The following is a 26887-nucleotide window of genomic DNA, read 5'->3' on the forward strand; positions in this document are numbered from 1 at the left end:
CATCACAAAATGAAGGACTTTTTGCAATTGAACAAGCTGAGAGCTAAAAGCATCCATTTGCACAGTATATGCTCATTATGGCTGGGCAGAAGATGGGAGAGTGAGGATGAACACTGGAAAAGAGCCAACAGCACCACCACGTTACTCATTACGTTACTAGTAAAGAAATTATGTCAGTCTGCCAGGACCCTTCACTTGCCTTAGGGTTTAAAGCTAATGTCTTTGAATAGTTGGCATTCAATGGATTATCGTCCACCTGGATACCAAAGACCAGTACCTGGGTGCAGTACTTGATCCTTTCCAGGATGGTTGAGAAGTTTGGCCGATACTCTGGACTGTGCTGCCAGCATTGTGTCATGATCCGGTACCTTAAAGTTAAAAAAAAAAAAAGGAAATTAATCAAGATTATTCAGTATAAAGTGATCAAGGGTCCAAGGGATCACACTTGGTACATGGCTCAAAGGAGGAGTGCAAAAGTGGATCTATCATTTCTATATCCCTGGATCCTGCCTGACTGGGGAGCTGCTATTTAAAGCAAATCCTGTATTGCTCTAACCTGTATACAAGAGGCAGTAGCTCAAGACATATTTAGCAGTACCCACCTAACACAGAGGGCAATCACCATTCCCTTAGTAGAGGTGTCTTTGTCCACATTTTTGACATGTACTACACCTTGGCTTGTGAGAGTAAGGAAATACTTACACTGGCCCCGGACAGTTTTTTGGTGGATCCATTCTTCCTCCACTCGTAACAAATTCCAGCACTTCCTGATTGGTTTTGCAAGGGTAGGGCATGTAGCCTAGAGAGAAAATCTCCCAAAGCAGCACTCCAAAGGACCTGTGTCAGAAACCAGCCAAAAATACCAGTCAGATTTCATTTGTGCTCCACAAACCTAGCTTGTAGCTGTGTAGGCAACACCACAGCAATGACCTTTCAAAGCTGCAGTCCAATTACAGTAATATGCAATTAGTGTGATAATGAGTCAATGTTTACATAAGAAGACACCCCAATCAATCAAAATCTTTGCTCAAGCTCCAAAACAAGTTTTGCAGAGGTTTCAAAATATTTAGTAACTCTGAAGGCTTTCTTTCTGCTGCATTCATTATTAGTTGAGCAGGAAATGCCAAAGCACCCTTGGCTGTGTATGGTCTAACCAAAAAGAACTGTTAGATCTGGCATGGATATTTCTTGCCTTAGTTGGGAAAACTTGAGATTTTTGTGTTGAGGAATACATTTGGTGCTGGTAATTTGGCTGCAGGTTGAGCTCTGGGTGGCAGAAGCCCAAGGCAAGAGGCTGTGACCTGGCACCGACCCACTGCAAAACAAGGGACGAGGACCTGTGGCATTGCCAGGTGACCGGACACTCAGAGACACAGCAGGAGCCAATGACTCCAGACTTTGGCACATTTAGCCTGTGAGGGTATAAAAGCCCAGAGCTTCCTTTGTTTGGGGCCCCTCCTCAGAGGAAGGAGCTCAAGTCGTTCTTTTGTTACTGCGTCTTGATTAAATTATTTTAAGTATCCCGACCTCTGAGGCCCTGCTATGGGAAAGCTGGGGCCAAGCTGGTAAGGAAACCTGGTCTGACTGTGAGTGTGGGGGGCTGTAGCTGTGAAGGAGCCTCTACTCAGCTCAAGAGGTTCAAGTGTGACTTCTGGAATGGCTCCTAGATGGTCAGACAGGGACCTTCAAATGTTTCCTAAATATCTGAATCAGTGTTTCAGAACAAGTTGCTCAAGTATAAAATCAAGGGAGAGACATCCAGTGAAACTGAAAGGTAGGAGCATTTCTGATATGGTTGTGCTTTTTTCTACATCCACAGGTCAGATAGTGCCACTAGGAATTATGTATGACTTAGACTCATTGAAGTCAAGAGAATTCTGCCAGGACTTCAGCAGGGTCAGAATTTTCAGTCACTTTTTGCTACAAAGGTCAAATTTCCAGTATATGCATGTTACTTATAATAGCCTATTACAGGAACTGTAGCACTTTCCTTCAAAATATTTAGTGCTGGCTGCTCACAACTAGGCACTGATAAGCAATCCTTGTCTTCCGGCATCGCTAACAACTTCAGGAAACTGGGTCAGTGTGGCATTTGAGGGAATGCCTCAGTACAGCATATTGAAGGATCTGCTGTACAGAGAAAGAAGTGTTCTTAAGCAACTGGAAAGCTTCCATACCCCAGCACCTGTGCATGAATGCGCTACTGTTGAGGGGGTGCTTATTTTAAAGAAAGACCAAGTTGTATGAGAAATCAGTATATAAATATTGTTTCCTCAGCAACCAGCAAGGACTTCTAATTAAACCTGCTGTCATTTTATAGCCAACAAGAAAAAATATACAAAAAAGTAATCCTGGGTGGTACAGAGAGAGTAATTTACAAGAGATATAAGCAGATCCTGTCACTGATGGAAACTGGAAGTTTCTGAAGGCTGAGGGAAGCATTTGATGATATTTGTCTGGATGTTTAACTGAGACTTCCTGAGAATCTAATCTGCTTTGCCTTTTACTTCTTGATTGGCTTTTTGTAATATTCTACTTTTATGAACAGCAAATTTTTATGACCTCTATTTACATTCAACATTTAAATTCTTATTCTGCATTCTTTAGCCATACTTCTACTGAATGCAGTGGGAAGACTTCTCATATTTTTCTGGGAAATTCTGACTTTAAGGTTACTGCTGAGCACACTTTTGTTCCTTGAGCAGTACATTTCTTGATGCTTTTCAGTGAGTAGCAGAAGTGATTAAAAGACATTTATTACCAGGTATCAGTCTTGGAGGTGAAAATGCCCTCTAGAAAAGCTTCTGGTGGCATCCACTTGACAGGAAGCATGGCTCTTCCTCCCTTGCGGTAGTAACTTGCTCTGGGAAAGATGAAATACACAGAGAATGTCACGCAGCCTGAATGGGCTTTGGTACAGAAAAGATCTTATCACCACAGTAACAGCAGCTGGGGATTGCAAGTAACAGTGGGGGCCAAGTGAGAAAAAGGAAAAGTCATCAACACAACAGTGCATTGAAGCAGGATTTTATATCCTCTTTGCAACTGAGATGGAAACAGAGGATGTTCTTGTGCACAGCTGAAGGCATCAAACTTGCCAATGCTTTGCACAGGGTGTTGGTGCAGCAAGTCTTCTTGACATCATGAAGTAATAAGTATGGTTGCTGGGGGTTTTTAATTTTAATTTAAGATTATTTATGATCAAACAGCTAATAAATTTGCCTATGCTTGGTTTAGTGTCCACAAGTGTTTGTAGTTTTCTGGGACCACAGTTGAAGTGGATTGGCTCATAAGCGTAGATCTGTTATTTTACAGTGTGTTAACACAAATTAGTTAACTGCTCATCAAATTCAGACCTCTAATGGATGAATCCACTGCTTCACATATAACAAAACAATTCAAACCTGTCAAAATTATGCAGATTACTGAGTTACTCACAGAACTGAAATTGCCCTTCACTTACCTGTAAATATCCCTGGCCATTCCAAAGTCACCAATTTTGGCTATTCGTCCTGCTCCAGTACAGGTCAAAAGGCAATTCCTTGCAGCTATATCTCTTAAAAAAATTTAAAATTAATTATCATTCTAAATTCTCAAGTAGTTAAAGGAATAAAAAAAAAAGTATTAGACCCAGTCCTACAAATATTACTTGAGTAATCTTTAAACAAATGTAAAGAGCCCTGTTAAAATATGAAAGAATTCCAGTTATATTATCGTTTTTGTTAACCACAATTCTTAAACTGCATTTGAATTATATCTTCTACCCAGCATCTGCCAAGCTTTCCCCATTCACACCTTCTTTCACTAAGGCAGAAAACAGCACAGACATAACCTCTTTTGCTTCAACCACATTATGACAGATTTCTTTCTTGCTCTATTTTTATTTAAAGAGGGACATCTCAGCAGTGTCCTCATCAGTTACGGATGTGATGCCATTAGACAGTCTTAGTAAACTGCTTGAAAAGTTATGTAGAACCAGATTTGGTTATCTGTTGCTTTGTTACTTCTGGATATCTCCCATGGAATCAGTAAAAGCTCCACGTGGAAGCAGCTGTTAGCTGGGTGCAAGTTTAGCTTGTGAGAAATGGAAGTGATGCCTTCATGGCCAAGGCTAAAATATTTCTGTTCATTTTAAATATGCATTCTGAAAAGAAAGTCATTAGAATCATAGCACTGTGGGGGTTCTGTTAACTGCCAAGAAAAATAAGCTCCTTGAACAACTCATATGTTTATTTCCATTGCCAACCTTGAAAAATCTCTGAGGATTTGGAGGTCAGGTTCAACTTTCTCTTCTGTTATCATCTGTGACTCCTAGATGACAATTCCTGCTCGGTAGAAGCCTCTCTACAACCCCACTATACTACCCCTAGGATTCCTAATATCTGTAATGAAAGCCTTCTTCATTTCCCTACCCACTCTAAGCAATGCTGACATCACTAACAAATACTAATACAAAACCTGAGGGAAATTCCTTGTGCTCAGATTTATTGGATTGTTGGCTAAGACAAAATGAATCCATTCCCAGGTTGCTTATATTAGACATCTAACAGTGCAAAGATTGACTCAGAGGTTTGGTTTTTTAAAGTCACACACTGCTGTTACTATTACAGTAAGGATTCTAAAATAGAATGCTCTAGTGATTAACTCAGAGGTTTCCAATTAGAATACTGATCTAAGAGATCTAAGAGCCACAACCTGTTGCACGTTCTTACTGCTCTTTTTTAATGACAGAAATCTCTAACCCTTTTCCACCAGAACTTGCTTATTGTTGCAATATAAACAGTAGAAATCTGTTTCAGATGTTCTAATAATAAAGCCATATAACATATTTCCATATCTCAACCTCCTGGCTTTTTGCTCCAACGGCTGCTTGCCATTGTTTCCCTGGATTTCTCCAGCCCCTGCCTACTGTTTCCTATCTCTGTGCTGTGCAGCCCCACATGTGCTGCACATGTGGGTGAGCCCAATTGCCTGCCTGCACATCTCCAGGCTGCACCTTGGTTTGGTTAGAGCCTCTGTGACCCTCTGGTGTGCAAGGGCTCTCCTCTCCTTTACAAACAAGCACTGAACACCACATGCAATTCACAGTAAGGAAGCCAGTTGCCCACTATGCCTAGGAACATTATGAGCTGAAATAATTCTAAATAAAAAATGAAGGATTTCAGTACCCAACCAGAATTTTTAAAAGGGTAACTATAACCTTTATCCCTTCTATAATAATTTTGTCTTATTTGAAGCATGCTATATCAACATTTTTTGCTCAACAAATGAGCAAAAAGGAATTTGAAGAAACAAATATGGGCTTCCTAAAACCATGGAAGCAGGTCAGACACTGAGCTGGGAAGAAAGCCTGAGATGTGTTTTTATCTCCTGTCACCCTTGCTCTACCCTTCTCTAGCCTTTGGATCAAATATTATGGACTGTCCTGTGCTGGTGGGATAGGGAAAGCATTTAAGTCAAGATAGGGAGATGAGAAAGGAAATAAATACCTTATTGTCTTATCAGCCAACACAGAGTGACACTACCATCTAGTGGACTGCAGGGCTAATTTCAACTGTCTCGACGTTGCAGACACCCACAAACTAGTACTTAAGGCCTCTCACTTGGAACAGACCACTGCCCTCCCTCTAGGACTGCAAAGAGCAGTGCAGAGCCTAACTCCCAAAAAAACCCAGGGAGATCCACTTGGTCATCTAAGCACAAGCCTGCATTGGTAGAGGAAATAATCTGTCTCCCCTGAGGAGATTAGTCCTGTCTAATCCATTGCAAAGAGAAAGTGTATGAGCCTGATGCACCTTGAGACAGATCAGAAGAGACTGTTTCTCCTCACCTGTGGATGAAATGATTCTCTTCCAGATATTTACAGCCGCAGGCAATATCCCTGGCTATATTCAGCAGGTCCTGCATTGTTAGTGTGGATGGCTGATTCTGGAAAAGGACACGAAATGGTAAGGGAAGGAAAGGGAAGCAGAAGAATATCATTCAGGCAGGGTATAGTCAGAGAAGGACAGAAGAAGGGAAAGGGAGAGATATACATACAGGATGGGGGAAGGGTTAAATGAGTCAGGAGCAAAGAGGGACATAAAACAGGTCAAAGCAAAGAATTAGAAAATGAGTAAACTCTTGTTTAATCCCAAAAACTTTCAGGAGATTTCACCTCTCTTGAGCACTGTACATGAGTGCAATCTGGCAAGAGACTTATGGCCTGGTGTGAATGGCCAGTTAAAGGGGGTGGGAGAGAACTACTCCCTGCTGTGTTATGTGAAGTCAAAAGACAAGCAGGTTTAAAAGGTGAGACAGAAGAGAATGTAAAAGCACCCACTTTTAAAGGGTGAGTCAATAAATTATCAAGAGAAATTAGTGCATGAACAAGAGAGAGCGAGAGAGAGTAAAAATGCACAAGTGCACATCTTTACACCATCATCAGCGTTCATCAGCTTATCTGTACCTGGTAGAAGAACAGTGATTACCCTCAGAAGCAGTATGCAAAAAAGGAATGCTTTACTACAGGACTCCAGGACTGGTACTAACCCTTCACCATCTTCACTTCCCTAAGAACAATAAAGAAAACTTTTTCCAGGAGCCCTGCTTATTTTCACCCCCTTTACATCATTCTCCATAGGGAAATTTTTGTCAGTTTTTCTCTAGGAACTTCTTTATTGTTCTCAGGAAGGGTGAAGAGAAATTACTACACTGCTAATGGAAGTCTGAGATATATCAAATAAATTAGGCTCAGCTCTTCAACTGGTATAAATTTGTACCTCTCCATATGGTGCCGACGCACACCTGCTGAGGACTTAGTGCTATGAATTCTGATTATAACTTCAGCTCCTCACGTGCCATCACAGTACATGGAAAACAAAGCAGGTATTGAAAAAAAGAAGACCAATTATTTATAATTGGTCTAATTGTCAGTGAAGTCTGCAACGGCAGGACCGGATTTTACCTCCTCAATTATTAGAGTTTCTTGCCCTGCTTGGTTTTTGTCTCACTGACACCTGCTTGCATCAAGCAAACCAACACAAGTATCCGGAAGTCTGTGGGAGCTGGGACACACACACAGCCTAGCTTGGCTTCAGTGCCTTTATCCAGTTGATAAAAACATAAAAGCAGTCATACTAAAATCAACCACAGCCTCACATGGAAGCTCTCTCACCATCCTGGGTCGGTTCTGCCGAAGGAAGCTCTTCATGTCTCCTCCAGCCATGAGCTCCAGCAGAATGAAGCGAGGCAATGTCTGTAGGCTGACACCGATGCACTGCACAATATTTTGGTGATTGAACTTACTGAAAGCCAAGGTCACAGTACATGGAAGAGAAACACAGCATTAGTACCTGGCCAACATCCATCCATTCTCATTCTGTCTTGATATTTGACAATCTGGACTGAAGCAAATCCTGATGTGGTTACAAAAAAAATCTTCAGCCATATCAAAATACCTCTCTGGTTATGACAGCCCCAAGAACAGGGTTATGCCTGGCTTTGCCCAAGAAAAGTCTTCAACAGAAGGTATGAAAAGCTAAAAGCAAAGCAGAGTCTTCTGTCTGTGAAGACAGAATTTAATGGACACACTGACTGAAAGATGAGAGTGACATGAGAGGGATAAGAAAGTTAAGCATGCAAATTTCATTGGCATTTGTGATACAATGTCCTGGCTAGTAGGAATTTTAATTCAGTGTTGGTTATTTTAGACATAGTGCTGTCTAGTTTGGGACTAGAGACTCAGTGTTTAGTCTGCCAGAGGGACTCAGCTAATACCTACTGCAGCAGCTGCTTATGTGATTCTGCTTTTTATAAAAGGAAGCTGAGTTTGTCACGAAGCACAGTAAGACTCAGTCATTAGACAGCAGCATCTTCCCTTAGATAATAATTACCTGGATAATAAAGGAACTAAAAATAGAAAGGAAGTTGGTGAAGAGAAAGAGTCATGCTAAGTGAATCAAGGCACTCCTTAATTGATTAAAATTGCTCTTTAAAAAAACATACATCAGTGTTACCTCCTGTTCAGCTACCACATTTCTTGCAGACTGTAGGGAGTGGCACTATTTCATGAGATTCATGCTTTAATAGCAGAAAACCAGCATCTAAGTATAAGCTGGGCCAGACAATGAGAAGAGGAACTTCACATTGCACAAATTCAAAATATATAAATTCCAGGTACTTAAAATTAACCTTGACTATGCTACTATTTTAAAGTCATCCATGATCCTACTATTGTTTTCAGATTATGGATTTCTGTTAATGAAGTAAATTCTAAGGCTGGAATACCTAAAGTAAAGGAGATAAGAGGAATGGCTGCCTGTTATATTTTCCAAGAAGATTTTATAGATCTTATAATTCACTGTCAGAGGGTCATGCACATAGGACCTTATAAAGGTTCTGTCAAGCTTGCAAAGACATCAAATCAAATGCAGAACATGCTTGTACAAAAATGTTGCGCTTTCTTACTCTTTTGAACAGGATCAGCAGAACCAATCAACCAAAGTTTTTGTTAAATTGTAATGATTTTTGGGTGGGATAGAGTTAATTTTCCTCACAGTAGCTCATATGGTGCTAAATTTTGTATTTGTGATCAAAACAGTGCTGATAACAGATTGATATTTTAGCTACTGCTGAGCAGTGCTTACCCAGCATTAAGGTTTTTCACACACACACACCTCCCCCACAGCGAGAAGGCTGTGAGGACAAGAGGTTGTGAGAGGACACAGCCAGGACAGCTGGCTCCAACTGACCAAAGGGACATCCCATTCTGTATGGTGTCATGCTCAGCTATAAAAGCTGAAGAAAGGAGGAGGAGGGGAAAGGGGCAATCAGAGTTTGGCATTTGTCTTCCCAAGTAGCTGGTGTGCATGATGGAGGAAAGGAGGAGGAAGGTTAATCAAAGTTTGGCATTTATCTTCCCAAGTAGCTGGTGTGCATGATGGAGTCCTGCTTTCCTGGGATGGCTGAACACATGCCTGCTCACGGGAAGTAGGGAAGGAATTTTTCAGCGCTGCTTAGCTTGCTCACACAGGTTTTGCTTTACCTATTAAACTGTTTTTATCTCATCCATGAGCTTTCTTGTCCTTCTGATTCTCTTCTCCATCCCTCTGCTCTGTGCAGCCAAGTTGCCTACTGGCATTAAAGCACCAGAAACAGGCAACAAAAGAACCTCAGTTATCTTGTTTGAGATAAACAAGTAGTACCTTATATGCTACTAAAATGCCATCTGGTGAAAAATAAGACTGAATTTATTTTCTGAACACAGGCAAGGGAATAAAGGATTCTATGATTACCTGCATTACTCTTTTTCCCCCTGCCCACTATCAGTAAAAAAGCCCCTTAAACAATACCTGATAATCAATGCTTCCATCAGGAAATCCATCTCATCCTGCTCAGAGCAGACTTCTGGCAGGGTCTGTTGAGGCAGTGAGGGCCATCCCACCAAAGAATTGAGAATATTTGTGTGACCACCAGAGATAAAAGGAAAAAAAAGAAAATAAAAGAATGAGCATGTAACATATAAATCACCTCAGGCACCTAAGAGCAGGGGCCCATCCTTTTGGTGATGAGTTTACTTCACTGCATGTGACCTATATGTTAGATAAGTCACGATAGGAAACAATGACCTACTTGAAAATTTTTTGTGTGTGTGTGTGAATTGAACTCTATGCACAACTCTGGAACAAAAATATATTCAGGTACACATCAAGAAAAATATTAGATGGGGACATACAGACTTAGGAAGGTTTTTTAAATGACAGCTATTATTTATTCTCCCCTTTCTTTGTGTCCACATTGCAGCACATGCTTGCATGCCATATGACACACACAGCCACTTGATTTAAATACTTGTGTCACATGCCCCTGTAACTTTCTTTCCTGCCAGCAGATTTGGACATCTTCTGCTGATACAGATGAACTGGATTACCACAAATGAATGATATGTTGATCTCCTTCTGCTTCTTCCACTGTGCTCTGGTGCTTCTTCCAGTGAAACTGAGTTGGGCAGTTCCAACTGCTTATTAGTGTCCTGGGTTTTCACCCACATTTGTACAGTGACACAGGGAAGTTCATGACATAAAAGACAGGATGAATAACAGTAGAACTTTCTTTAATTAATGAAGGCTATGTTCTTGAGCTGAACTCATAGAAGTAGATTTATTTCTCTGAGTCACAGGCTTATGAAATAACAGAAGCAGAATATGAGCATCATTAACTTCAGGGCTGAGTAATTGACAAATCCCGATGCAACAGCAGTCATTTCAAGAAAACCAGCCTATTGTCTCTTGCCATTAATGACAGAGGAATTATTGTGAAATTGCAATATATATTCACAACAGCATCCTTAACACTGTGCAATATCAAAAAACTACCTGAAAATTTCACATACAGTAGAAAAGCACTACTCTCAATATTAAGGGAAGTAATTGAGAAACAACACAGATTTTTAAATACATCATGTGGAAAAACTTGTGAGAAAGTGCTCATCAAAGCTGATAATGCCTGGATGCAGCAATGCGTCCAAGCCTGCATCACACATATGCATATGCCATTATACATGTGATACACATACATTTCCAGCTGGAATAGGGATAACATGGCTCTTATGAGTAATTATTGGGAATAGAAAGAAGAAATTTGTAGAAGAAATTTGTGGGTACTGACCTTGATAGCCACTTGTAGAGGGTTGGGGTCCCCTGCAATGCCTACCACAGTTCCCTCATAAACCTCACCAAATGCACCATGTCCTAGTGCTCTGCAAGAAAAGAAGAGGGGTAACAGATGTTATATGTCCTTGGATCCAAGAGCTGGCCAAGCTCTTCTTTTCATCCAGTCCAATACAAATCAAAAAGAGAGTTTGATTTCAACTCAAAACTTCTGAAAATAGCTTATCAGTATTCTCTGTCACTATCACTAAAAAAGGGAGGTTGGATCCTTGATGGTTCTGAACAAAAAATAGGCCTGCTCAATCCTAGGGTCTATCACCAACTGTGGCAAAAGAAAGACAAGAAAAAGGGAGAGCAATGGAATAAGGTGGCTGCAGACTGATGTCTTCAGGAGATTGTATAAGACATAAGAATGATCAAATTGTTCCTTCTAAAGCTTATATAACTTTGATCAGTATCATCTGGATGATGAAGAGCAACTTAGCATGTATCTCTTTGTGACAGGAAATTTCCTTGTGATAGGAAATGCTGAAGTAGACATACTGCTATAGATTTGAAAGGGAGCTGCTGCCAGGAGGCAAGTGCAATAAAAGCACAATCACAGTAGAGATGAAATACCTATGGGTGGGAACATGGAACAGGAGACTCACAATCTTACACTTCTGCCTGAGAACTTCATGGAATCAAATTATCTTAGAGAACATAGCTAGTATCACATCTGTTGTATTTTGGCTGACTTGGACTGGGTGCTTTGCAGTTAGCAAGAGAGGTGGGCCTTGTTTTCTCACCGAAGCAGAGAGATGTTCTTCCGTGGGATCTCCTTCAGCTCGCTCAGAGTGGCAGCCTTCCCTGCAAAGCAGTAGTTGGGGTTGTAATCGGTCATGATGACAGATGTGCGGATTTTGCTCAGTTTATACTCTGGGCTCTGCAGTCGTGATCTGGATCCCTCCAGCTGCTGCTTCTTCAGGTGATAAACTGTGGGTGGAGAGATTAATAAAAATGCATAAACAAGATCTACAACTGGACAGAAGAGATAATGCTGGCCACACAGAACAGAATGATACCAATCCCAGAATTATAAATGGTCCAAAAACATCTCTGGCTTGCTGTATCCTGCTCTTCTTCACAGTCTTCAGTGATTTAGTATCGGATATGTAAAAAGTGTTATTCCTGCAAACACCTAATCACCTGGGAACAACTTAGGTTTCCTATGCTGCTTTGTGCATTGACTGAGGAAGAGTGCTCCACAAGACATCTTGCTGACATCAAATCCAAAAAAGCAAACCATCTCCTTGAATGAATTATATATTTAATTACAGATTGTGATTTCATCTAGTATTGCAGTGGCTGCTACAGAAACACCTGCTAAGAAGGCTTCCCTAGCTCTTTTGTTCTGTGGCAATTAGTGGGGAAGACCAGTCCTTGCCCTTTGGACTATGCTTGTGCCTAACTGTGGGTGGTGATGTTTCCTATCACTTCTTTTTCCCTGTTCCTCCAATCCACTTGGGAGACTGCAACGCTTTGGCTCCAAGTACTCAAAGCAGTGGCACATGGCCAGGTGGTCTCCTTTTGTCTAATTTAGCTGGAAAAAGCCAGATCAAAGTGTGATAAGAAGTAAGTGTATCTTACTGATGGACAGGCTGCCACAGGTGAGGATCATTCCGAGCACCACAATCACAGACACCACAGCTAAGAGGAGGGGGAGAGACAGCTGTCCCTCTGGTATAGGACCCTGGGGCACTGGAAGAATAAAAACAGCTGCATGAATCAGAAAACAACAAGAGCTACTGTAAAAGCATCCCTCTGAAGGTTGCTTATATTCCAGAAAACAGTATAGAGATCATGGTCAGAGCATTTTATAAAAATTACAGCAAATCCCTCTATAATCCTGAAGGTTGAAAAAGTACTTAAACAATTTTTAAATCATTGTGAAGATAGAACACAAACTGATAAAACACAGATTTCTTATCCATTCTTCAGTTTTCTATAAATGGGTAACATCACTACTCATAAGTTGAAAATGTCTACAGCCTTGATGTTTTGGAGCTCCAAGATACTGTGAAAGGAAATTACTGTGAGTACAAGGCATCAGCTGACAGGCACAGTGGGAAACTGCTGTGGAAGGAAGCAATTTGTGGCTTAAATAACTCAGCAGTAGGTGGTACGTTATCCTGGAGAGGTATTTATGCTTAAATATCTGATACACTGAGCCCATTCAGGAAATTCACACCATGTCTCTTTACAGATATTTTACCTCCTGCCTAATCCAAATGTGAATGTTGGAGATGGTGGCATAGATGCAGCTCAGCATGTAAGCAAAGGTCAGCAGGAATTTCAGTCCAATGTTTGACTGACATTTCTCACACCACCTTGTCCACTGGATCCACTAGTTCTAACTCAGGAACTGAACATCAAAAAAGCCAGGAGGAGATATGATATAAAGAATAGAGATATTATCCAGTGAGCCTAAAACTTACCAGTGCAGGTGACATTGTCGTTGGCCAGCACAGCCCCCATCTCACACTGGCACACTGGCAGGTTGGTGTCAGGGTCCCTCTTGCAGTTGTCTGAGTGGCAGTGGCTGCAGTTAAGATAGATCTGAACCTCCACCTCACCATGACTCTCCATGGCTGAACAAGGAATCAGACACAACAGATGGACTTAGTTCAGTTTTTCCTATCTTGTTCCAATAAGGTAAAAAAGCCAACAGAACAAAACCCAGCAGGTACCTACAACTTCTCTCCTTCTCTGCAGGAGAGCAGATAGTCCAACACAATGTGGACATGTCAGAAGCCTGATGGTGATCAGTAGGGAAGAAGATATTTGGTCTCTTGAGCAAACAGAAAGGCCTTGAAGTGAATTGACCTGGAAAAGTCAGGGACTGAGGATGTGTGGTTGAACCTGGTGTCTCTTCTGGCTTAGAGATTGAGAGAAAAAAGGTCCCAGAGCACCATGAAAATACGTAAAGAAATGACCACAGCTAAAGATCTGACCTGCAGCATGAAATAAGCTTTAATGGAATGAACAGAAAAACAAAGACAGGAGAAGAGGGAGGAGGAAAGAGGAAATAGAGAGGAAGAAGGAAAAAGGAGGAAGAAAAGAAATGAAAGTAAGAACCATATTGTACCTGCCAAGGGATGCAAGAAGATCTCTCCTATGGGGTTCACAAAAGAGATGCCATCCTGCCCATCAGCTGTGATATCATCACTAGCAGAGGCATGTCCCCCTGGGGAGAGAAGAGTATGGCTAGCTGATCAGTGCTGCATGCTGCAAAGAATATGATGTCTCTGAAAGGTTGCATTCATTCCCATTATCACCTGGGGTCACTCTGCAACCTTCCAGTGATATTGGATGGTATAATGTCAAACCCTCACTTGACCCAGCCAGTATCAAGGTTAGTGAAGTGACTTCATCTGATGCAGGTTTCTCAGTTCAGCAAGGTAAAAATGTATTTGTTTTGAACAGAAAAAAGAAATGGAACATTTTCCATGGGTAACTTGGAAATGGGTGAAGGGGTGATTCATCACACCTTCCAAATATAAAATCACATAAGAACACTTTTATCCTTGATTTCTCCAGTTATGGAGAGATGGTGGAGAGAGGGTGGGTTTCATACTGTTCAACTTGAAGTATCTGTGCCTCACCTCCTGTGGTCGTGCACCTCTGCACTAAGAGACCTTAGAGAGGTCTCTAAGGGGGGGTCTCTTTAGAGCAGGGGCTCTGAAGGGCACAAAATTAATCACCATGACTATTGCCCCAGAAGGCTTACCTCTGTACCCTCCGCCTCCTCCCCCCGAAGTACAAGCTCCTCCTCCTCCACCAAAACCACCAGAGGTGGTCCACTGGAGCTTGGCTAGTGCTTGGGGACAAGCTTGACCTCCTTCTCCACCTTCCAGAAGGGACTTCCCAGCCTGAGGAAACAGACTCTCATCTTGCCAGCCACCACCTCCACCTTCAGTCAGAGAGTGGGAAAAGAAAACAAGAACAGGTGAGAGAAGCACAAGGAGAGATGCTTTGCAGAGAGATGGAGATGAGTCCATATTAATTTCTTAAGTTCCTAGTTCAAGGTAAATCTTTCTTTAAGTTTAAAAGAATATACAGACAAGCTCCTTGCTGTCATGGGCAATAACAAACAGGAAATCTAATGCACAGCCTGTGGTATGTGCAGAATAAACCAACACCTCAGCACCAATTTCTTGTGGTGTTAAGAAAATAAGGAGCCTACCACTCCCCTTCAGGATAACTGGTTAGGGCAGTCAGCCATGTAATATGCTGAGTTCCTCAGGGAAATAAAAATAAATTGGATTTCTATATCTCACTTTAGTCGCCTCTCTGTAAGCCTACTACAGCAGGAGATGGATAACCACCAGATTTTTTTTAATCTCTTAGTAATGGATTATAGGCACAGCCATCACAAGATTATAAATAAGGTTCCATTTCTGGCATAATTCTCATAATACAATTTTGTTGTTAGGGTTTAAGGGTAGTAAGGGGAAAATGTCTTCTCTTCAAAGGCCATTGCTACAGTGTGAAGGAGCAGGCTCCATCCCCCAAACATCATTTTCCCCGATTCAGCTCATAGAAGAGAGGGGTCCTCCTCTCTTCTATGGAATGGCCTCTACTGGAGCACTCATCAGCTGTCCTGTGCATTCTCTTTTTATCTGGTGACACAACATATAAGAAGATATCCCTTACAGACTAGCAGCGTATTTCTAAAAACTACTGCCACAGAAAAATACCAAAAGACTGAAAAAGAAGCCCTTCACTTCATGCCTACCAGTCAATGGGTGTATTCAGCCACCTGACTCAGACCTGGTGTGGTTTTAGTGTCTCACCTGCTGCCCCAGTCCTCCCACTGACTCCAGGTACTGCGGTGCTGTTCTCAAATTGCTCCAGGGGTACATCATCCAGGGAATTGTCCTGAGCCTTCAGGTAGGCCTTTCCTCCTCCTCCTGCTGCGATGAGCAAAGGTTCGAAAATCCCATCCTTCTGCTGGAAAACCCCCCAGCAAATATCAGAAAAACTTCACATCCCTTGGATATGCCAACTCATACAAACTTATCAAAGATGGTGAAAGCATCCCAAAGAAGAGTGGCCTAAGGCCAGGACAATGCTACTACTTGTCTCATAGAATCATTACAAAAATATTTCACATCATGTTCCTGAGTACAAAAGTAACTGTTTAACTGAAAGTCAAGGTTTTGTGATACATTTTTTAAAGACTGCTGCCAGTATTAAAGCAGGATCCTGGTGTAATTCCCACATCTGAGCTGTTAAGGACTGAGGAACAGTTCAGCTAGCCTAATGAAGGTGATAAATACAAACAAGTATATAAAAAAGAGATCAACAACTAAAAAGACAAAACCCATAGAGAGACAGAAAGAGGAGAGGGAGAAAAAGGCAGAAGAGAAAGATTCATTTTTCATAATCCTTTTTAAAAGAACTGTTTATCATATGCCATGATTGACAGTGAGAGCTAGTTGCTCTTCTGGACACTGCTCAGGCAGGATGCAAAGAGGAAATACTTACTCTAAAGATGTAGGTTGCTCCTCCTCCACCCCCACCTCCTCCAGCCCATTCCTTCAGGTCCCTTTTTTTTTTGTAATCTTCTTCAATGAGAGATGACTCCCCTAAGCAGATCTTCTGAGTTTCAGGATTGCCCTGAAAGGAGACAAAAAAATGGAGTCGGATATCAGCAAAGTCCAACTCTTGAGACTTGTCTGTGTATTTCAGTATAATTATGTGATAATACTTGTCATGCATATTAGACATAGATAAACCAGTATGTAGATTATCTTTGTAGAAATTGACCTTTTCTACTTGGACTGACAGCTGAGGGATAGATCTGTCTGTAACTTCTGATTTGCAAAAATGTAATAAATCATTGTTAATTTCACGTTAATTAAATAATTAATGTTTTGCATATTTAGAACTTCTTATAACCAAAACAGTTAAATATTTTGGATTCTAGATTAATTCTAAGAACTTTCTTACTGACACATTTACTGTTTATTTCTCAAGGAGATAAATCCATAAAGCAAAGGTGACCCACACACAGTTGGGAATAATCTATTGATACATCTTAGAAGAGTAATTTGGAGATCCAGTTTCCTATTCCTGCACCAGTTTTACTGCCTGTGTCCTCTCATTCATGCAGAATCACAGAATGGGGAAGGCTGGACATCATCTAGTCAGCCCAACCTCCCTGCTCAAGCAGACTTCTCTGGGACGTGTAACTCAGGATTGTGTCCAGATGGTTTTTGACTATCTCCAGAGAAGGAGACTCTACAACCTCTCTGGGAAACCTGTTCCAGTTCTCAGTCACCCTCACAGCAAAGAAGCTCTTCATCACATTCAGGTGGAACACGTTCCATTTTCTGCCCATTGCATCTCATCCCAAGACTGAGACTGAGATTGATTGAAAATTGACAGAGGGAGAGCTCTTTCTCAATTCTGTTAGTGATGGTGCATAGCCTTTCTTAGTTGGTGAAGCAATTTGTCTGCTTAATTTAAACAGGAGAACAAATGATGGCAAGGGTAGATAAAGACCAGGGAAAAGCAACTGGAGTAAATCTGAGGAGAGAGAATCAAAGTTTGGAGCTGCAGAACTTCTCCAGAGAAAGAAAAACAAACATTAGTCACCCAATATACAGATTCATCACGATTTTCAAAGCCAAAGAAAGTTGGGCTTTGGAAGTGGGAAAAATTAACTGCAACTTTTTCCAGTAGCACCTGCCAAAGGGAGATAGTGCTGTGTTGTGATTTGCAATTCGGAGAACAAATGATGAAATGTAAGAGATTAATGGACAACTTTTCAGATTATGACCTAAGACTAGAGAGTGCACTCAAAAGGGAACTGCAGATACACAAATGTATCTTTTATTTAAATAGATATGATTTTTTATTATATAAAGTGAAGAAAGGGTGGGTTTGGAGTCTATTGGAGCATCTGGGTAAGACATCGTCTCCTTTGGGAAAGTAAATAGTAACTTCAAACGCCTACAGGAATAGTTTATGCATCCCCAAACACACCAGTCTGTGAGGAAAAAACAGCTTGGTTCCTGGGCAGGGGTTAACAACACCTCTGGAACAAGGCAGTATCAAAAATTGATGCTGAAAAGAGATTGTTTTTGAGCCTAAGTGACAAAAGGACTTTCAGATCATTTGGTATAGTGTTTTGAGGACACACACCTAAGTGTTCATGTCACCAATTTCCATTTCTCTTGAGTGAGAATCTCTCTCATCCAACAAGAGATGGAGCACATCTCTTGCCTGTGAGCTTCCTGCTTAAAATAAGTACAAGAGAGCTGATGAAGAACTTATTTCAAACACCAGGAGCTTAAAGCAAAGTTTCTGTGGGCTTCATGTTTGTTTGTGCATTTTGGGATTGTTTTTCTTTTCAGTGTTCTTTATATCTGTTTTGAGATTCTTTCTAACATCTTTTATTGGGTCTTTCCTGTCTCCTGTCCAGATTCTGGGATTTCTATCTTTTATCACCAAACCCCAAGCCACCCACTGAATCTGCAAGGTCTCTGCCCCCATGTGCTTCATGGCCCTCACCCCAGGGCAGGCATCCTCCCCCTGCTGCCCCACTAAGATGTACAGCAGCTCATCTTTCTCCAGGTGGAAGGTGGCTGAGATGAAGACCCCATGGGACCTCTTGTTGTGGTTTTTGGCTCCCTTCCCCCCGGCTGCTCCATAGGCAGAAATCCTGCAAGACAAAGTAAATAAATGAAGACACAGCTCTCACAATTCTTATCCCCAAAATAAATCCATCTGCAAGGTCTCCCAGCCTTCACTTCCAAACAGACATTTCTCCCGAGCAGGCTCCCCTGCTGTAGCAGCTTGTGACTATTCCTTGTCTGAGTCCCATGTAGGTAGGCAGCACAAGAGGACAGACCAACCCTCACCTGAGTACTGGAAACATAGACTGCAGGAACAAATAGCGTGAGCTGGTATAGCCAGAAGTCTAAGGCTACAGGACTGAGATTATGGCAGCACTCCTTGGTTGCATGCCTACTCTCACTCCTCTTCTGATCTCTTCTACATCTCTGCTCACCCTTCCATGCTTCACAGTAGCTCAGATATATATCCTTATATCTACTGCTCCTATTTCTTCACTGTCCCCTCCACCTACTCAGTACAGGTGGTCCCACACTTGTGCTTGTTGGAACTCCACAAACAAAAAGCAGTTAGAGTGGCTGCCCCCAAGCACACACTGATCCTCACCTGTATCTGTTTGTGGCTGGCACTCTCCAGACTTGCACTCCCCGGAGCCTGCCCTCCTTCTCCACAGTCACCGACACATTGCTGTTCTTGTAGGCACTGTCACACTGAGCTTGAGTTGGCCCATGGGGACCACTGGCACCACATGTTGAGAACCACCACAGAACAACAGTTGTGTCCCCTGTGAACAAAACAGCAAGAGTTGAGTCAGATGTGAGCTTGCCTGCATTTCTCAGAACTTAGATTATACCTACTTTCCTCTAGTCATAGCACAACTACTGCTTTCTTATGGTTACTGTTTGCTTTTCTCCTCTCTCCCCTTATTTCCTGCACACTATTTGATAAATCATGGGCTGAAGATAAACTTTATCAGTTGGGTGTGAGGGGGGAAAGGAAAAGGGAAGAGAGACTGAACTTCTAAGAGGGGGTTTATCCGAGAGTCTCACAGATATGATCAAATTCCTCTTCTCAGTGCCAGTCTGAAGCAAGAAGATGTTCAACATTCCAAATGAGAACTAAACCATGTACACAGAGACAAGGGTTGAAAACATCTGTCATTACAGCTAGTGACCATTTATGAAACACAGTGAACATTTGAAGAGACTTTTCTCAGGCTTGGACAAGAAGCCTGTGGCAGCAGAAACTGCCAGGGAACAGCCTCTTGCTACCATCTGTAGGCACCCTTCTTCCCCAGGAAATTTCTATCCTGGTCCTCATTTAGCGTTATTCTTTTGTTTCTACAACAGTGCAGCAGATAAGGACGTTTTCTATTTCACAACCATTTTCTAAGACCCAAACAAATCCATCTCCTCCACTGAATTAGATGAGGCCTAAGAATAAAACCTAAGAATAAAACTGCCACACAAACTGTGTGATACAGTTTGTGCACAAAAGCCAGAGTCAAAAGTAGAACTGTTTAAGACATGAATTATTAAAATAGAAGTAAAAATTAAAAACTTTTAAAAGAAAAATTCCAATCTTGTTTAAAGGAAAAGTCAAGCAAAACTATCCCCAACAGACATCATCCTGTGAACATGCAGATGGATCAATGCAGTATGAGTTTCAGCTGCATTACAGCACTCCCCTGAGCTAATGGGAACAGACAGCAGTACAGATTGTCACATTCTAGGTGGACACAGCCTTCAGGAGATGGTATCTGTTGGCTGAAAAAACAGCCTCAAGAAAACCTCACCTCCTGACCTTCTCCTTTAGACAGCTCTTTAGACCCACACAATTCTTATCTGTCCTCCAGAGTAGCAATCTCTACCACTACCAGTAAATTAGTACCCAATGTTCTCTTGTTCTCCTACTTTTTCATCCAATTTTTCTCTTCAGTGTATTTCCTCATCCTTACTTTCTTCTCTCTGGATTTTCATCTTTACACCACTTTTCTACACTCATTTTATTCAGCTTCAGTGCTCAGCACTCTTTCTATTCCCAACTTTCTGTACAGGGTTATGCCTTTTGTTCCTAAGCTGCCTTTCCATGCACTACAAATCTGAGCCATGTAGCTTCATACAAACTTCATGCAGTTTTCACTTGAAGAGATTCTGCTTTTCTTTAAAAAGGACCTGCCATCTCAGGGCTGGTGAGCTGGGCTCCAGCAAACTGCTTGCCTATAGCCAAACATCTTTGGGTTATATATAGTTGCTTCATTGCTGTAGGCAGGCAGATCACACACAGGAGTCAGGAAGGGAGCCACCTTTTACGGCCAAGAGACAGGTTTTCAGTACTGAATCATGTACCTGGGAGGGAGGGCTCTTCCAGGGGGTTCAGAAGATGCTCATCCAGGATACTAATCTCACGTGGGTACTGGCGTTTCCCACCAAAATGATTCAGTTGTTTTCCTGTAATAGTTTGTAGAACAGAGAAAGAGGTGGGAGGATGATAGAAGAGAGTGATGGAAAATTTAAAGATTACATGAATTAATTAAATACAACAGTATGGTTAAGATAAGTAAATATTACCTTGGGTAGAAAAGGTGTTTTCAACAATCATAATTTTGTATTACTCTTTTGAGCCCTTGTCTTAGGTAAGCTACTTGTATCTATGCTGAAGGCAGTGGGTCTTCACATGAACACAGACCCTCCACGTTATTCCATGCAGGATAAGCTCCTTGGTCTGCAATTTCCCATAGCTGTGATTACAGGAGATTTTAGGAAAAATGTAGTGTGGGAGAACAGATACCAGGTATTGATGTTCTGGTGGTCAAACAGATAGGTGACAATTTTGGACAGTCAAATGATTGGAGGTGTAAAAGAAAGTGGTGACATAAATCACTGTCTTTGGTTCTGAATAGTGTCATGGCAAGTAACCCAGCTTAACAGATCACTCCCACCTCAGCAACCAACTCTGAGCCCCTGAAAGCTCACTTAGAGAATAAATAACTAAATAAAATCACATGCCTCACTAACATACACAGTTAAGTAACAGAAAAATACCCTTGTCACAAACTGTTAATCTTTGGACAAACATTTTCGAAAATCACAGAGCAAAACCATACACTTCTGACCACTGAGACAGGCCTTTGAAAACCAGCCCTTTCTCAGAGAGGAGGAATTTAAAATCAATTGCTGATCCAAATAATCTGAATGCGCTGAGAACACTGCAACACCAATGTTGCCTTACAGCAGGAAAAAGTAATAATGAACCCTTGCCTCATAATCTGCAAGCATCCTGTGTCAAGAGTTAAATTACCCATTTTTATGCAAATTTTTTGATTGGAAAATCTCTAAGAAAAAGGGCAGGCTTCTTTTTTTTTTTGTGAGCCCTCAGTTAATTTAATATTGAACATTTTTCATCAGTGGAAAAACATTACAAATATTTCAATTTGTTCCAGTTGTGAGAATCTAACAGCTGTCTGGTGCTCTACTGAAAAGAGACTCACTCAGTTCCAGATGGACAATTATCTCTGCCACAAAGCCACTGCTCTAAATAGCAATAATTAACACCCTTGTTAGCTGTGTCAGAAAGGCCAAATAACTAATTGAAGCATGGAGACCTTGCTGAGCTTTTACTCCTGAGAATATTCCCCCCAGGTCTGACTGAAAGCACATTGATGCATGCAAACAAAAGAAAGCTTTGTACTGACACACTCTGCTCATACTGAGAGGGAGAACTTCAATGGATGAAGTTGTCAAGCCAGTGAAAAATGAAATTAACCCAAAACAAATGAAATTAATCAAATGCAAGGAGGAAAGAGAATGAAAAATACAATGCATGGCCAGAAAAGATGCTCCCCAAGGCCTGCACTGAATTGCAAATTCCAAAGGTCACAACAGTTTCAGGCACTTAGCGATGTACCAGAAGCCTGGTTATGTTTGCCAGAGCAAAGGAATGTAAATCACTCACGGAAACAGAGAGTTGATCTTTGTGTCTGCATGGATTTTTTTGTGGCATGCCATCCCAATGAGTATCCTAAGGCAATGCCTCATTTCCAAACAAACAGTCTTTCCTCCTTTTCCAAACAGTCTCAAACCCTTGCTCTCCAGAAGAAACTTTCTGTCTCCTCCGAGTTAAGCAGCAGATCAGCTCCACCACAGGCTGAGCATGGCCCTGTCCACACCAGCTGCTAAGGCTTTAAAGGCTGATTTATGCACTGTCAGACAAAAACTTGTAAGGTGGCATTTTCTACAGACCTAGTGTAGCCTGGGACCCAAGGGCTGGTGCTTCAGTCTATTTTAGTTTCCACTTCCTCTTCTAACAGCCAACATGTTGACTGTAGAGTGAATGGAAGGGAACAAGAATTAATCCATATTAAGGTGTATCTATATAAAAAAAATGCAAAAAGCACAGACTTCCTCTTTCCAGGTTTTAGCTAACACTGATTTCCCCACTGAAATGAGACAGAGGGAAGTGTAAAGGAGAGACATCTTCTGCAAGCAGAGAGCTAAAGTAATTCATTCATTCACTGCTTCAATATCTCTGTGACTGTAGTGAAAATGGAGATAGAGATCTGGTGGCTGAGATTAATCAGAGTGAGATGCCTCACAGGATCCTCAAGGTGTGAATGGTCTCCTCAGAGATCTCACCTCACTAATGATGCTTGCAATACTTCTGAAAATCAGATTTTGCTGGATCAGGGACTCTAAAATCAAGAAGTAGAGGTAATCTGTACAAAAGCTCTCTTTGGACAGTCTTGCCATTTATAAAGCAATCTTCTGGGAAATCGAAAATGATGCACAGACTGAAATTTCTAGGCCAGGGCAGTATAGTTTGACAGACCACAGACCTGTGATCTTAATTGGAACAATTAGATGCTTAGAGCACCAAAACATAATAGTAAAGGCAGTGAGAAGGGCAACTCAACTATCAGTATTCTATTTGCTGTGCTACTCCACATTTTCATGTTAAAACACTCAAAATTCAGACCTCTTCTTATATAAGCACTGTTTCACTAAAACTATGAAGTATCTTTATGCTTGCCTGCCTGAAGTTCTCACAATGATCCAGACATGCCATCCAGTCTGTGACACTGTCTTACACAAGGTGATGATATAAGCCAAAATGTGGTTTCACCTCACCCTTCCCACAGGGGAAAACATCTGTCACTACCCAGGAGCTGCCATCCAAAGAATGGGCTGTTTGGGTTTTGTCCTTATTGATGTCTCTTGAGCTGCCCTCACTACTCAGTTGTTCACTTTAATCTTACTGAACCTTTCCTCTCAATTTTAAGATCTGTGGAAAACCTCACCTTCTTTCCCATCTTGCATACAGAAACAGTGCTTTCATTCAGCACTGGATTTTGTAGAGAGTTGAACTACAAAATTTAAATAGATGAAGAAAATAATATTTACATCCTAGCAAGCAGCAAATCCTTCCTTCCTTCCTGCCATACATCCTTCCTGCTGCCCTCATGAAAAGAATTCACTGCTTGGATTTTAATTGGCTCTGTCTCTGACATCTGAAACCTGTCCCTGCCAGGGAAAAGTAATTTCATTACTGGAAACACAGCAGAGCTGCTGGGCTTCTCTGTAACCTAACTGAATTAAAGTCATGAGAAGACAAATACAAGGGGGCTGCTCTCAGAGGCGAGAAAACGTCAAATTGCAAAGAGGATTCAAGGAAGAGGGGCAAGTGCAAGGCTTCTGAGAAATGTTTCCTTTGTGCTATGTTTCATCTGTGTGACTCACACATCCCTGGGTCGTGCCTTCAGATCGGCTAAGTCCAGTTGCTCCTGGACATCAGTGCAATTCATCCCAATTGAAAATAAGGAGTAGCCTGGGTGGTCTAATGGACAAGCTCTGATAAAATTGCTGCAGGGGCATTTACACCCCACCTGTTGCCAAAGGATGCATACCTGGACCACTCCCAGCAAAATGTCTATGGGTAAACTGGAGGGACTATCTGAGAGCAGTAAACTCCAGCAGCTGGGTGCCCATCAGCTGGCCCAAGTGCATCTGGAGTCACTCCATCTTTCTCAAGATTCCAAAACTAGCTGTTAGCATGGAGTTTGGGAGAGAGGACTGTAAAGAGCTGGAGTGAAAAAATGAAATTACCATAAAGGATCAGCTTTTCCTCTTAATTTCAAGTGAAACTGTGCATACTCAGCATTTTATAGAAGAGTGGTTTCAGTGCCTATAGAACAAAGGGACAGAGAACAGGACACTGAACCAGAAAAAGATGGGAAGAAATAGTGGCTTCTGTTGATGAGCTTTTAACACATCTGTTTTGACATAAGCCTTCCCACATGTTATGTTAGGCTTCAGGTAGTGACTGCAGGGACATGCTATGACCCTAAATGCTGAGATATTGAGCGTGGTGACACGTAGAGTGGCACCGTATCACCAATCCACATTTTGTCTGCAACAGAATTCACCATTCAAGTGTTGCATATCTTCCAGTTCCTTTGCAACCAAGCATTTTTTTCCCCGGGACAAAAGAAGGCAGTTTCTAATATTTGCAAGTAGTCCAAGTACCTAAATTCTTTCCCCTTGTCTGCTAAGAAAATCCACTACAGCTCCTGCTAACATGTTTCAAAGGGTAGCACTGGCTCCATTTTTCTCTGCAATAGTTGTCAGTCACGTTCACAGTAATGAAGCAAAGGAAAGCTGTTATATATCTGGCAGTGATAGCTAACGCACCTCCTTACAGACTAAAACAAACTTGTTGGAGTAATCTAAATTTTATTGTCAGAGAGTCAATTTACTCCTTCATTTTCTTCCTTTTCTGCACAAAAATATGGTGACTTTTGCCTTTGACTTCAACAGATTTGTTTCAGGTATCAATTACCAGGGTGCATAGATCAGCAGGGACTGTGGAAAAAGAGTGTGATGTAATCCCTCCATTTAGGGCTGAGGAATAAGTTTAGTGTTTCTTGCCAAGACACACAGACAGGTCTCAACTATGTGATACAGAATATCCTATCTTAGAGAAAAAAGAAAGAGTACTGGGAGACTGACACAGAGTAAAATTGCCTCTACTTGCAATCTTCAGTAGGTCTGAGATAAAATTGCATTGTGCTGACAAAGCTGACACAAATGATCCATACACACTCTGTGGGGAGAACAGAACATGTGTCCTGGACCTGTGGGATGCTGATTACACTACCTAAATTTTTGGGGGATTCTGTGACATTTGTGGCTCACCGTCAGTGAAGCAGTCCAGGCCAAATGTAATGTTGTCGATAGCAATGTCAGCTTGGGAATTCCAGCCCCAGGTTGCCAGGAGTTCCAGTTGAAACCTTTGCAATAAGACAGATGTTTTAGAGAAGACTGACAAAGGACTAAGGAGAGGGAAAAACAAAACAAACAAACAAACAACCTCCCTAAAAATACAATGTTCCTTTATGATGGAAAAAACATCATTGCTGTTTAGAATTTTTCCTCCAGACAAGTCCAGCTGAGCAGCCAAAAGGGCTTGCTCTAAGTCTTAGACACATATAAACCCCTTGTAAGTGCCACAACATTCATACAATTTCACATTTCATGGGGAACAAGAATGAGAGCCCTACTTCCCCTGCTATCCGCACATACATACAAGCAACTGGCCCCCACTAATTTTTATACACAAACAACCATCCGTATTCATTACCAGAAACAGTCAGAGAGTCAGACTGAGGGAAAAAATATCTCCTTCTTTGCACCCCCAAAGAGACAGAGTAAACACTGAGCAGAATACCCAAATGTCTTGGACCTGTTCCTCAGCCAGTGTAACTCAGAAGGTGATATGAGTTTATTTCAGAAGGGTAGGACATTATAAATTTCAGCCATAATTCCTTGAAGATTTAACTCCCTGGGCTGTCTCATCTCTTTCCACTATGACCAGGTGTTCCTTATCTAGGAGCTCAGTCATGTCCATGTGTATTGCTAGCTTCTGAATTCACAAGGAAGAAAGAAAATGAGCTGAAGGATCTCCTTCTAATGGATAGAGCTGAATTGTTTTTCATTACATTTCAATAATAAACAGATGTCTGATGTCCAGTCCATTTAGAGCTTATTAAAAGCATATGGGCAAGACCTCTATTGCTGTCTCTGGTAAAGCTCAATGATGATTTATGAGAGATCAAGCACTGACCTGCCTAACACATTAATCATTCAGCCTAGAAACACACTTGTCCCAAATTAGTGGCAGTAAAATATGTGTGTGCATTCCACCCACCAACCAAATGTTGGTTGATATCCACAGTTAGTTGCATGGCTGCACAAAAATCTTTAGGGATAAACTGCTTTTACACCAACTCAAGAATGACCCCTTGTGCTTAAATGAAAGCATCCACACCTTCAGGATCTGAGCACTCAGAGTAAGTGCAGCAAATGCAAATCAAGGGTCTCTTGAATGAGCTTTTATCTGTGGTGTTAGAGGAGGAATTTTTCATTAGATCCCCTTCCTACAGAAACCCTCCTCTTCAACAGTAGGCTTAGCAAGAGCATTTTCAAACCTTGTATATAAGTCCACTGACAAATGACAATAATTCCCCAATTTGTCTGATGGAAGAGAATCAGAGCACCCTGACCCCAGAACCAGGGCACTTGCAGGACCCACAGGCATGGGCACAGCACCACATCCTACCC

At 41.6% G+C, this 26887-nt stretch overlaps 1 protein-coding gene across 3 annotated transcripts in view; it reads right to left on the bottom strand.

The window, feature by feature from the left end:
- LTK (leukocyte receptor tyrosine kinase) overlaps positions 1-26887 on the bottom strand; it is a 95041-nt gene that overhangs the window by 7731 nt on the left and 60423 nt on the right. For all 3 annotated transcript variants that reach the window (XM_077180172.1, XM_077180171.1, XM_054635358.2), the window contains 19 exons: positions 25463-25557; positions 20621-20722; positions 18879-19056; positions 18210-18360; positions 16179-16310; positions 15485-15641; positions 14419-14601; positions 13777-13875; positions 13127-13279; positions 12279-12389; positions 11438-11624; positions 10648-10738; positions 9333-9397; positions 7157-7286; positions 5831-5928; positions 3464-3556; positions 2762-2863; positions 703-837; positions 278-368 (listed from right to left, as the gene is read on the bottom strand). In XM_077180172.1, the coding sequence (XP_077036287.1) occupies positions 278-368; positions 703-837; positions 2762-2863; positions 3464-3556; positions 5831-5928; positions 7157-7286; positions 9333-9397; positions 10648-10738; positions 11438-11624; positions 12279-12389; positions 13127-13279; positions 13777-13875; positions 14419-14601; positions 15485-15641; positions 16179-16310; positions 18210-18360; positions 18879-19056; positions 20621-20722; positions 25463-25557 (2353 nt within the window). The remainder of the gene's footprint in view (positions 1-277; positions 369-702; positions 838-2761; positions 2864-3463; positions 3557-5830; positions 5929-7156; positions 7287-9332; positions 9398-10647; positions 10739-11437; positions 11625-12278; positions 12390-13126; positions 13280-13776; positions 13876-14418; positions 14602-15484; positions 15642-16178; positions 16311-18209; positions 18361-18878; positions 19057-20620; positions 20723-25462; positions 25558-26887) is intronic.

This window comes from Agelaius phoeniceus, chromosome 6 (assembly GCF_051311805.1).
Source record: "Agelaius phoeniceus isolate bAgePho1 chromosome 6, bAgePho1.hap1, whole genome shotgun sequence".
In the NCBI taxonomy this organism is placed as follows: domain Eukaryota; kingdom Metazoa; phylum Chordata; class Aves; order Passeriformes; family Icteridae; genus Agelaius; species Agelaius phoeniceus.